This window comes from Chionomys nivalis, chromosome 6, assembly GCF_950005125.1.
Source record: "Chionomys nivalis chromosome 6, mChiNiv1.1, whole genome shotgun sequence".
NCBI lineage: Eukaryota > Metazoa > Chordata > Mammalia > Rodentia > Cricetidae > Chionomys > Chionomys nivalis.
In genome coordinates this window covers 99,645,691-99,658,997 of record NC_080091.1, presented here as the reverse complement: position 1 = coordinate 99,658,997, position 13,307 = coordinate 99,645,691, and the positions used below count along the sequence as shown (strand labels likewise).

Sequence of the window (13,307 nt, the reverse complement as noted above, 5' to 3'; positions counted from 1 at the left end):
TGTGTTATACTTAGATTTTAAATTACTTGTAATATAATATTTTATAATAAAAATCCTTCATAACTGAACTCTTGCTACACTAGTTCTCAATTAATTGAGTTATTTAGCACGTTTAGATTTGCATGTGTTTGAGCCTTCTTCTAAATAAAACCTCATTTAGTTCTCTGTGATGAAAGTATATTAAAAATCAAGATTACTAATAAAAGGTTTATTTCCTTAGAAGTTAACAACTCATTTAAAGAGTATTTAGATTGATATACTTGGGTTAATTATTAGACCTTGAGAAAAGACTTTATTTTTATTCTGAAAGTCTTGTTAAGTTTTCTGCTTTCTGCCAGGCGGTGGTGGCGCACGCCTTTAATCCCAGCACTCGGGAGGCAGAGGCAGGCAGATCTCTGTGAGTTCGAGACCAGCCTGGTCTACAGAGCTAGTTCCAGGACAGGCTCCAAAGCCACAGAGAAACCCTGTCTTGAAAAACCAAAAACCAAAAAAAAAAAAAAAGTTTTCTGCTTTCTCTTTGCTAACTAATTCATCATAGGTATATAGTTAAAAGATTTTTACTTTTAGTTTTTGTTAGGCTTAGTTATATTTTTATTCAAATTTCTGGATAATTAGAGCAATTAAGCATATATAGGAAAACTTATTAGGAATATAACAGATATTTGGGTGTTTACATAAAAAGGGAAGGTATCTACTTTTATCTCATTTTGGTCCTTTGTTGATAATTTCTGAGTTTAGTATAATTTGTTTTATTTGATAAGATAAACTCAGTTCTCAAAATGAGTTTAAATGGGAGATTGCTTAGATTGAAAGTTTTATAATATTTTAATCCCAAACTAAATATAGATTCATGTTTATTTTTTCATTTGGTTCAAACCTTGATTCTTTTAATGAATAATCTGATTTGAATCTTATTTAGTTTTTTTACATAAGCTATCCTCATATTCCATACTCTGTAGTTACTTTAGTCTCCTTCAAGAAAAAGGAGAATTAAAGCAATAGAATGTCTGGCTTTGTTGTTGCTTGTAGACGGAGACTGCTCTTTCCTTTTCCAGCCATCCAGACCCGAATAATCACACAGAAGCTATAGTAATTAAGATTAGTTTGTCCTACAGTTGTTGTTGGGGATTTTATAACAGTTTTTATTGGTTCTAATTGGATAGCAGAGGTTTGTAACTTTTGTTCAGTTGTTTAAAAACTTTTAACATAGTTCTTAAGACATATTTCATCCATGTTTCCCCTTACCCATGACGGATGCATATTTCAGAGACCCAGCTTAAATTCCCTGCATCTTCATGGTGGCTAACAACTGCCTAACAACTACCTATAGATCCAGTTACAAGGGATACAACACTCCCTTCTGGCCTCCATGGGTACCAGGTACACAAGTTGTTCAAATCCATACATTCAGGCCAAAACACCCCTAGAGATTTTTAAAAGAGCACAAATTATTCTTGTTAAAAACAAATAGTCCATATGGTGAAAAAAGTGCGCAGGAACACCTGCGAAGGCTGTTATCTGCCAAAGTTAACCTTTTATGGGTCTTTCTTTCACAGAAGGCGTTGATTAGTGAACTTATGTAGCAAGTAATGTACTACTGCCTTCTTTTGGTCTTCTATGAAATGTCTGTATTTTAAAGTGTACCATATAATAAGTTAGTTTGGTGGGCAGGAGAGATGACTCAGAGGTTAAGAGCTGGCTGCTCTTCCGAAAATCTTTTTTTTTTAATTTTTTAAAAATTTTTTTAATTTTTATTTTTATTCTTTTTTAATTAAAATTTCCACCTGCTCCCCGTTTCCCATTTCCCTCCCCTCCTCCCAAATATTGCCCCCTCCCCCCACTCCCCTCCCCCCTATCCCCACTCCTCTTCTCCTCCCCCCACACCATTTCCCCTCCCTCTCGATACTGAAGAGCAGTCCAAATTCCCTGCCCTGCAGGAAGACGAAGGTCTTCTATCTACATCCAGGAAGGTGAGCGTCTAAACAGGCTAAGCTCCCACAAAGCCAGTTCATGTATTAGGATCAAAACCTAGTGCCATTGTCCTTGGCTTCTCATCAGCCTTCATTGTCCGCCATGCTCAGAGAGTTCAGTTTCAACCCATGCTTATTCAGTCCCAGACCAGCTGGCCTTGGTGGGCTCCCAATAAATCAGTGCCACTGTCACAGTGGGTGGGTGCACCCCTCCTGGTCCTGATTTCCTTGTTCATGTTCTCCCTTCTTCTGCTCCTCATTTGGACCTTAAGAGCTCAGACCAAATTGAGTCTCTGTCTCTATCTCGGTCCATCGCCAGTTGAAGGTTCTAAGGTGATATGTAAGATATTCATCAGTATAGGATAGGGTCATTTCAGGTTCCCTCTCCACAGTTGCCCAAGGTACCAGCTGGGGACATCTCCCTGGACACCTGCGAACCCCTCTAGAGTCAAGTCTCTTGCCAACCCTAAGATGGCTCCCTTAGTTAGGATATATACTTCGCTGCTCCCGTATCCACCCTTCCTATATCCCAACCATCCCAATCCCCCAAGCTCCTCCCATCCTCCCCTTCTCACGTTTCTCACCCCATTTCCCCTTTGCCCCATGCCATCTCACCCGCAAGTTCCCAGTTTTTGCCCTGCAATCTTGTCTACTTCCCCTATCCAGGCGGCTGAGTATACAATTTTCTTTGGGTTCACTTTCTTATTTAGCTTCTCTAGGATCACAAATTATATGCTCAATGTCCTTTATTTATGGCTATGATAGCCTTTGCTGGAGAGGTTGTGGAGAAAGGGGCACACTCATCCATTGCTGGTGGGAATGCAAACTTGTGCAACCACTTTGGAAAGCAGTGTGGCGATTTCTCAGGAAATTTGGGATCAACCTACCCCAAGATCCAGTAATACCACTCTTGGGAATATACCCAAGAGATGCCCTATCATATGACAAAAGTATCTGTTCAACTATGTTCATAGCAGCATTGTTTGTAATAGCCAGAACCTGGAAACAACCTAGATGCCCTTCAATGGAGGAATGGATGAAGAAAGTGTGGAATATATACATATTAGAGTACTACTCAGCGGTAAAAAACAATGACTTCTCGAATTTTGCGTGCAAATGGATGGAAATAGAAAACACTATCCTGAGTGAGGTATCCCAGACCCAAAAAGAGGAACATGGGATGTACTCACTCATAATCGGTTTCTTCCGAAAATCTTGACTTCAATTCCTAGCAACCACGCGGTGGTTCATAGCCATCAATAGTGGGATCTGATGCCCTCTTCTGGCATAAAGTCAGTAGAGTACCTGTATACATAAAATAAAATCTTTAAAAACGCTTGGCACATGTGTTTACATAAAGACTAGCATGTTTCCATTAAGGCTTTAAATTTATTTAGCTATACTAAACCAAATAAGCTACCTATATAATTTATATTATCATGTCATTTTTAAGGAAGCTCATGGAAATCGTTTGGCTGAAGAACTAGGGGCTTCTCAAGTACGTGAAGCTCATTTAGAAGCAAGAATGCAAACAGAAATAAAGAAATTATCCTTGGAAGTAGACTCTCTCAAAGAAGCTTATCATATGGAGGTAAAGAAAAATATAATTTGTGTCAGTAGCCCCCACTAAAATGAATTGACCTACTAGGATGAAAGTATACGTCTAGTTCTTGAAGTGTTCATTATAAATTAGTATAGTGTGATCTTCATTTTAAGCTAAATACATACCTTGCATTTAATATCCTTTCAGCTAAAAGACTAATAATGTGCTCTAGAGTTAAGAGGTCTAGTTCTTGAAACATGCATCCTAAGTTTCAAGCCTGTTTTATAACTGTATGACTTTGATAAGCTATTTAATCCTCTCCAAGGTGCATATAATGATAATAGCTATCTTATAGTTACTATATGTTAAATTCTTAGATTAGAGTCTTATCATTTTTGATTATAGAACTTGTGGAAAAACAAACGGGAAATTCTTAATTACAGACAAAAACCATTTTATGTGATGTAAAAATACTGTAAAATACTTTATAATTTCTAACCTCTGATCTGATAGTAAGTTTGAGAAGCAGTACTAGAACCGTTTTATCAATATGTTCTGAGTCTTTATAAAAATTAACAGTATTATTAATTAGAATATTTTTATCTGTAGTGATGTTTTGTTTATGTTTTAACAAATAAATCTTGCCTTTTTAAGATCAGAGTGCAGAGCTAAGTCACTAGAGGCCAGGCAGTGGTGGCACACACCTTTAATCCCAGGGCTCAGGAGACAGACGCAAAGGGATCTCTGTTAGTTCAAGGCTACCCTGGGCTACACAAGATTGAATCTGTCTAAGAGAGAAACAGAGCTCACAGAAAGGTGATCCCAGTAGTTAGGATCACAGGCCTTTAATCCCAGCGCTAGGGAGGTGGAGACAGGAGTGATATGGCTGGGCAGAGAGAGGAATATAAGGTGGGAGGAGACAGGAGCTCAGAGCAGTCTGAGGTTTGGTGGAGACAGAGTTTGGAGTTGCAATCTGAGGACAGGATCGCTCCTTTGATCTGGGCATTGGTAGAGGTAAGAACTCTCTGGTGTCTGCTGCTCCACTTCTCTGATCTTCAGCATTAAACCCTATATCTGACTCTGGGTTTTTATTATTAATTCCAACTAGAAATTGTGCTACATTTATCCTTTTAAAACATTTGAAAAGATTACCCCAAATCTTAATTTTTTTAACATTATTTATTGAGTTTGGTGCTAAAAAATTATTTTTCTGAAAAACAAAGGCTACAAATACATTTATATTCAGCTTTTCTTTTTTCCTTGAAACAGTGTCTCATTATGTAGTTCTGGCTATACTGGAACTCACTTTGTAGACCAGGTTGGTCTTGAACTGAGATTTTCCTGTCTCTGCCTCCTGAGTGCTGGGATTAAAGAAGTGTCACCATACCTAGTTTTTGTTAGACACCTGGGGTAGGGGCAGAGAGACTTGTAACTGATGTCTTATTTAAGTGCATTTAGATTCAGATCTCTTTAAAAACATAATTCCTGCCAAATGAAACACAGTTTGAAGCTTTTTGAAAACACACTTATGAGAAGTGTTTGTAACCCTTTATCTTCAGAGGCAACCATTAGTCCATTTTAGGAATTTGTCATTTACTGTTCATATTTTCTAGTCTGTTTTCTGTAGTTATCCATTTTAAACTATTAATGTTATAAATACCTAAAATTAATTATAAACAGATAGTTCATAAAAATTGCTTAAAAAATAGTTCTAGGGGCTGGAGCTATGGCTCAGCTATAAATGCTGCTTTTACTGAGGATCCAGGTTTATTTCCCAGCACCCAACTAGCATAGCAGCTCACCACTGTCTATAACTCTAATTCTGAGGTAATCTGACACCATCTTCTGACCTCCACGGGCACCAGGTATACATGTAGCAAAATACGCATACACATAAAATTCAAAATTAGCTGGGTGGTGGTGGCAAACGTCTTTAATCCAACACTTGGGAGGCAGACAAAGGCGAATCAGTGAGTTCAAGGCCAGCCTGGTCTGCAAAAGGAGTTATAGGACAGCCAAGAATGGTTACAGAGAGAAACCCTACCTCAAAAACCCAAATAGATAGATGATGGATGGATGGACAGACGGATGGACAGACACAAGTAAATAAATATATGAAATGAAAAAAATAATTAAGTGAATTTAGAGTTGGAGATGTGACATAATTGCTCTTCAGATGACCCAAGTTGATTATCAGGACCCATATCAGTGACTCACAACCACCTGTAACTCCAGTGCCTGTACATCTGATGCTTCTGGTTTTGCAACCATTTGTTACCCTAAATACGCAGGTGGACATAGACACACAGTCACACAAGTTAAAAATAAAATAAATATTTTAAAAAGGGATTTTAGTGTTGTTAATATGTGGGGATAATAACATTTTAAAGTATGACAAATATATATAATTTGTATAAAATATTTTTTTTCTATTTGATTGTTAACAAAGATTTAGTTTTAAAGTGTGTCGAGAGGGCCGAATCAGGCACACTTGTACATACCTGTGATTGCATCATTCAAGAGAAACAGACACAAGATTATCCTTACCTACATAGCAAGGTCTTGATGCCTTTGTGTTGGGAGCAGTGAGACCCCAGATCCTGAATTTTTTTGTAATCCCCTGATCTGAGTGCCTACAGCTGCTCTGAGCACAAGACCTTCAGGAGTTCCTGATGGCAGGAGAGTGGTTTCTGGTGGGTTTGGCTGGGGCGTGGCTATCTCTCTATAATCTGCCCCTGAACACAATAAAGGGGGCGTTCTTGGGGAACTCAAGGATGACCCGTGTTGCTGTCTCTCTGTCTGTCTGTGTCTGTGTATTTTAACCTCCAGCCCTTTGCCCGAAGCTTGTGAACTGGGTGCCAGCGCACAGAGCGCAGACACGGGTTTACATGAGACCATGTCTCAAGAAACCCTAATAAATAAATATATAAATAAAATGAGAAGATATCCTGTCATTTATTTATTTTGCATCCTGACTTCAGTTTCCTTTTCCTCTTTTCCTCCCAGTCTTTCCCCTCCCTCCTCTCTGTCCCTACTTCCCCAGTCCACTCCTCCTCCATTTCTGCTCAGGAAAGGTATATATACTATCATCATATTAGCTTTAAAAGGAATTACCAGTTTTTATTTTAATTTTGTGTGTACAGTGTTTTGCCTGAATGTACTTTGTGTACTATGGTTATGCAGTGCCTGAGAAGGCCAGAGGAGGATGTTGGATGCCCTGAAACTGGTCCTGGGAATGAACCAGTCCTCTGGAAGAGCAGCCAGCGCTCTTGATTGCCAAGGCATCACACTAGCTCTAGGAATTTCTAATTTAACACTGTTTTTTCTTTCTTTAAAAAAATGTTTAGCAGCCAGGCGGTGGTGGCGCATGCCTTTAATCCCAGCACTTGGGAGGCAGAGGCAGGCGGATCTCTGTGAGTTCGAGACCAGCCTGGGCTACAAAGGGAGTTCCAGGACAGGCTCCAAAGCTACAGAGAAACCCTGTCTCGAAAAACAAAACAAAACAAAAAAATAATAAAAAAATGTTTAGCCAACCCAAAATTAAGGTTTCAGATTTGTCAGAAAAATCATTTAATAATTGCAAAATTATTCTGAAGTGAGAATGATTTTGTTAGTTTATATTATTTGCCAAGCATGATTTCACTTGCTCCCTGGAGAAACAGCTGAAACAATGAGTCATTGCCCTTAACAACCTGCTGATTACTGCATATGCGCCTGTAAAATCTTACTTGCTTGGCCACCCCACCTTGTTGTTTTAAAGTATAAAATAAGAATGCAAACCTAAACCCAGAACCAAGGCGTGTCAGGAGCTACCTGGCTTTGGTGACATCTCTGCTTTTCCACTCTCATTGCAGTCAGTGTTTATTCCAGAATGATTCCTGCAAAGGTAGTGTTTATGGAGCAGAAACTGCTGTGTTTTAAAAGATCATATCCATTTTACTACAAGACAGTTTTACTTAAATCAGGACTGTCCAACAAAAATATGTTGTTCGTAACAAATTCTCAGTTGTTCAATTTTACCAGTAAAGACTTGGGAGCCAGATGCTGGGATAAAAGGCTGCTAGCTCAGTGAGGGAGAGAAAGTACCCATCCAACCTTTTGTCCTCTGCCATTGTCCCGGAAGCCCTCTCCTTCTCCTCCTCTGCTGCCTCCAGTCCTCCTCCTCAAACTGAGTGCCTCTCACTTCTACTTCCTCTGCCTTTATCTGTCTTCCTGGCTCCTTCTTACTTTATGGTTTTTTCTTAATAATCCTACATTCACTTCCTCCCAGCTGGTTGCTTGCTCCTCTTCTTGACCTATCATTGTCTTTATTTAATCCTGTTTACAACATTCAAGCAGAAAACTCTTGGATTAAAGGTGTGTGCTAGGGTTGAGCCACACCACAACTAAACCAGGTTTGTTTTTTTTTTTCGGTACATAGTGCTATCTTGGGTTCACAGCATGACCACATATTGTATAACAAAAATATCCTGTTAGTTATTCATAATTTTAATTCTGGTGTGTCAATTAATTTAGGATACACATTAAAAGTCATGAGAAATTTGTTTTGTAATACATAGGGCAATGACAGCTATTCATTAGTAGCCTTTTTAAGATAAACTATTACGTCTGCCCTTTCTCCCTGTCTTAGTTATGGTTACTATTGCTATGATGAAACACTATAACCAAAAGCAAGATGGAGAGGAAAGGATTTATTTGGCTTACATTTCCAAATCATTGTTTATTATGTAAGGAAATCAGAACGGGAACTCAAACAGCACGGGAACCTGGAGGCGGGAATTGATGTAGAGGCCATGGAAGGGTGTAGTTTTCTGGCTTGCTCCCTATGACTTGCCCCAGGAACAATGGGCTGGGCCCTCCCACATCAATCACTAATTAAGAAAATACCCTACAGACTTTTCTATAGCCTGGTCTAATGGAGGCATTTTCTTAATTGAGGCTCCCTCTTCTCCAGTGACTCTAACTTGTGTCAAGTTGACACAAAGCTAGCCAACACACTTTTTTTTTTTTTTGGATTTTTCGAGATAGGGTTTCTCCGTAGCTTTTGGTTCCTGTCCTGGAACTAGCTCTTGTAGACCAGGCTGGCCTCGAACTTACAGAGATCCGCCTACCTCTGCCTCCGAGTGCTGGGATCACCGCCCAGCTTCAACACACTCTTCTTGATTCTGGAGATCACTTTTGTTCCACAGATGTACATTTTGGGATTCTCCAAATACTCCATCAGCTGTGTCTTGTCCTCAGACAATACCTAGTTGGCATAAGATGACCTGACCTATTGTCCAAGCAGATCATAGAGATCTGGTCCAATCCTATTCTTGCCTCCCTTTCCCACAGTGTAGGCTGGGCATACTTCTGCACAAAAATCATCTCGCTGTTCTCAGCATCATCTTTGTTGTTGTTGTTACTTGTTTGTTTTATTTTCAAGACAGGGTTTCTCTGTAGCTTTGCAGCCTATCCTTGAACTTGCTCTGTAGATTAGACTGACCTCAAAACTCACAGAGCTCTCTGTGAGTCTGCCTGTCTCTGACTCCCAAATGCTGGAATTAAAAGGGTGTGCCACCACTGCCTGACAATATCATCCATTTTTAATTTGCTCCCTGGTGTTCAACACCACCATCATTATGAAGCCAGAGATGTTTCACTTTCTCTCGAGTTTTTCTTTCTTTTCTCTTTCTTCCTTCCTTTCTCTTTCTTTCTTTCCTTTCTTTTTCTTTTCTTTTTCTTTTTTTTCATTTGGTTTGGCTTTAGTTGTTTATTATTTGAGCCAGAGTCTCTCTATATAAGCCCTGGATGTCCTGAAACTCACTACGTGGTCCATGTTGTCCTGGAACTCAAAGAGATCCACCTGCCTCTGCGCCTGGAGTGGTGGAATTAAAGACATGTGCCACCACACCCAATCCAATGTCCAGTAATTGTTCAGATTTCTCCAGCTGTCTAAAAAATTTCATTAGAGTTTATTTAGGTAAAATCATAATCCAAATTTGGTATATGTTTAACTGTTAAGTGAATGTAAGAATGTGTTCTTTTCTCTTTTTTCCTTGAATATTGTAGTTAGTGGCAAATCAGATGTTTATAGCTATAAATTTGATCTCTTAAGAAAAATAATAGTGGCAACTATTAGAATGTTGTTGAAACAACTTCACTCTATTTTCTTTTTACACTTTTGGGACTTAAAGATGATTTCACATCAAGAGAATCATGCAAAGTGGAAGGTTTCTGCTGATTCTCAGAAGACGTCTGTTCAACAGCTAAATGAACAACTAGAGAAAGCAAAACTAGAATTAGAAGAAGCTCAGGATACAGTAAGCAATTTGCATCAACAAGTTCAAGACAGGAATGAAGTCATTGAAGCTGCAAATGAAGCATTGCTTATTAAAGTAAGTAAACATAAAAGTAATGAAATAACATTGGTGAACAGTAGATTATTTATTTTTCTTGTCTTCTCTCTTATAGAGGTCTTCATGATGTATTATTGACTTGAAACAAAATACATCTTCTTTAGAAGACAAAGATGAGATGTTGTTAGTATGATATGCATCATATTACCCCAAAATAATTTTCATATGTTTAAATATAAACACTTCCATTTATAACATTTACTATAGTGGGTTTTATACCTGATGTGCCTTAAAAAAGTTTGAAGCATTTTTCAAAATCAGTAAAGTTCCTTTGAAAATTATAAACTAAAAATATAACATTATATTCAGAACTTCTTTTATACTGGGTTTAAATACAGATGTTTTAAAATGACTTAGGCTGTCTTTTCATCTGTTTTGATTATGGCAGTTTGTCTGGAGTTTGAAATTAACAGTATGGATATTTAAGTACTCATTTAAAACTGCTAATGCCTTTAATCCCAGCACTCGGGAGGCAGAGGCAGGCGGATCTCTGTGAGTTCGAGGCCAGTCTGGTCTACAAGAGCTAGTTCCAGGACAGGAACCAAAAGCTATGGAGAAACACTATCTCGAAAAATCAAAAAAAATAAAAAAATAAAACTGCTAATGAAGTAAAGTTATCATTGAAACCTTTACAAAAGAATAAAATAGTAGCAAAGTAGAAGTTACTAAAAAAGAAATAAAACTAACAATACCTTATATATATTTCTAGTTCTGTACTTAGTTGAGTCATTCTTTTATAGTACAGTTTATATTTATAGTATTATGTACATATGAATAGACATGATCTAAAATTATATTTAGGACCTGGTGATACAGCTCAGTGTCATAGTTTGTGCTTAGCATGTAGGATGCTCTGGATTCTGTATACTGCATTAATAGAATGTTTAGGCTAAACATTATGTATGTGTATGTTTGTATGTGTATGTATGTTTGGCCAGGCAGTTGGGAAGCATGCCTTTAATCCCAGCACATGAGAGGCAGGCAGGTGGATCTCTTGAGTTCAAGACCAGACTGGTATACAGATTGAGTTCCCAGACAACCAGAATGCAGAGAAATTCTGTATTGAAAAACAAACAAACAAAAAAGAATGAGCACTATTGGTGCTTTTATTAAGATGATATTCCTACTGCTGGGGTTATAGCTCAGCGATAGAACACTCGGCCAGCATGTATCATGTATGAAGTCCTAGGTTGAGCCTCTGGTCAAAGCACTTTTTTTTAGTGTTCTGGAAGTTTATAAAATTTGCACAAAATTAAAGATCTTCATTGTAAAAAGAAAAACCTTCAAAAATTATAATAGTCTACATTGTATCCCTAGTTAGTGTAATTATTTTGCTTACTCACTAATTACTGTCTATGAGATTAGTGCAGTTTGATTGCTGGTGGCAACCATTCACATTTTAAGTTTGGCTATTTATGAAACTGCCAAAATATTGATTGAATGGTAGCATTAATTTAAAAAGAGAAGCATTTCATGTCTACAGAGTGTGTTCCAGGACAGCCAGGGCTACGCAGAGAAACCCTGTCTGAGAGAGAGAGAGAGAGAGAGAGAGAGAGAGAGAGAGAGAGAGAGAGAGAGAGAGAGAGATTATGGTTTGCCTCTGAGCATTCTAGCTGCATATCTATGTGTGCACCATGTGCATGCAGTGCTTACAGAGGCCAGAGACAGAAACAGATTCCCCAAACTGGAGTCATCAATGGTTGTAAGCCTTCTTGTGGGTACTACAAACCAAACAAGTTCTTCCACAGAGCAGCAAGTGTTCTTACCTGCTGAACCATCTTTTCACCCATCTAAATAGTAGCTGTTCTTGAATGAGCCATAGATAAAGAAATCTTAGAGAATGTGTTGTGATTAGTTAATGTAGCTAATGTAGTAATGTAGTAATAACTAGTTTTAAAACAGAATTTCTTTCATGGTTGACATAGCTCTCAAAGTCAATCCTAGTTAGCTTTAATGTAAAGAGTACAAAAGAGGAAAAATAAAGGCTGCTAATCTAAGAATTTTGAAGGTGTAACTGTAGCAATGAGAAGTAGGTGTAAGTAGTTCTGGGACTGTAGCTCAGTGGGAAGAGTGTTTGTATAGTGTGCACAAAAGCCCTGACTTTGATCCTGAGCACCACTTAAAACCACCTGTAGTGCCTGCACTCGTGAGGTGGACGCCTGAGGCTCAGGAATTCAAGGTCATGGTTGTTGACTGTGTAAGTGAGTTTAAAGCTAACATCTCAAAGACTAAAAACAAAATTCCCTGTAGTTGAAGAGTAGAAAGCAGGCAGTGACAGCAAAATCAGAAGTGAGGGAAACCACTCACTTCAAGGCAACTTGGTTTTTCAATAAGCCCGATTATTATAGTGCCCTAATTAGTATTATAGTATATGAGGGTAACTGGAGCAAGTACAAAGCTAAGGTAATTTTCTGAGAGCCCTGATGGTATAAGTATCTTATAGCACATCATAATGTTTATACGGTAACATTTGATTTTGATCCTAAGAAAAAGTTTAATGCTTAATGTTATTCTGCATAGTGCATTATATTATTTCTCTTATGAAATTGAAATTACAACCACTTATAATGGTGCTTGTGTATAATCCCATCATACTGAAGGCTGAGGAGAAGGGTCAAACCCAAGTTTAAGGCCAGATTGTGTTAGGTAACAAAACGCACATTATCTGTCTGTCCGTCTGTCTGTCTGTCTGTCTGTCTCCCTCCCTCCCTCCCTCCCTCCCTCCCTCCCTCCCTCTCTTTATGCTTTTAGGTCTTGTGGGGTTTCAGTGTATCTTAAAATTTCTTTTCTACATGCCTTTAATCCCAGCACTCGGGAGGCAGAGGCAGGCGGATCTCTGTGAGTTCGAGACCAGCCTGGTCTACAAGAGCTAGTTCCAGGACAGGAACCAAAACCACAGAGAAACCCTGTCTCGAAAAACCAAAAAAAAAAAAAAATCTTTTCTAATATCTAGTTTAGGAAAGCTTTTTTGTAATAAGGCTATAAACACATAGTGGGGGTTTGGGTGAGGATGGCCCTGTTAGGCTCATGTTTGAATACTTGGTTCCCAGTTTATGGAACTATTTGGGAAGGATTAGGTGGTGTGGCCTTGGTGGAGGTGAATCACTGGTGGTGGGCTTTGAGGTTTCAAAATCTCAGGCCATTCCCAGTTAGATTTTTCTCTCTGCCTGCTGCTTGTTGGTCAGGATATACGCTCTCAGCAATGTGCCTGGATGCTGCTGTGCTCTCCACCATAGTTGTCATGGACTCACTCTCTAAAACCATAAGCTCCTGTTAAATGCTTGCTTCTATAAATTGCCTTGGTCTTGGTGTTTTGTCCCAGCAGTAGAAAAGTGACTAAGACAATAACCAATGTTTATTTACTTCCTTTTAGAAATTCTAAAAGTAGTCCTTTTA

At 38.5% G+C, this 13,307-nt stretch overlaps 1 protein-coding gene across 1 annotated transcript in view; it reads left to right on the top strand.

Moving 5' to 3' along the window:
• The window catches only part of Ccdc18 (coiled-coil domain containing 18), a 127,810-nt gene that overhangs the window by 107,397 nt on the left and 7,106 nt on the right, over positions 1–13,307 (top strand). Inside the window, exons 27-28 of the mRNA XM_057772154.1 lie at positions 3,424–3,561; positions 9,690–9,890. Coding sequence (XP_057628137.1) covers positions 3,424–3,561; positions 9,690–9,890 — 339 coding nt within the window. The remainder of the gene's footprint in view (positions 1–3,423; positions 3,562–9,689; positions 9,891–13,307) is intronic.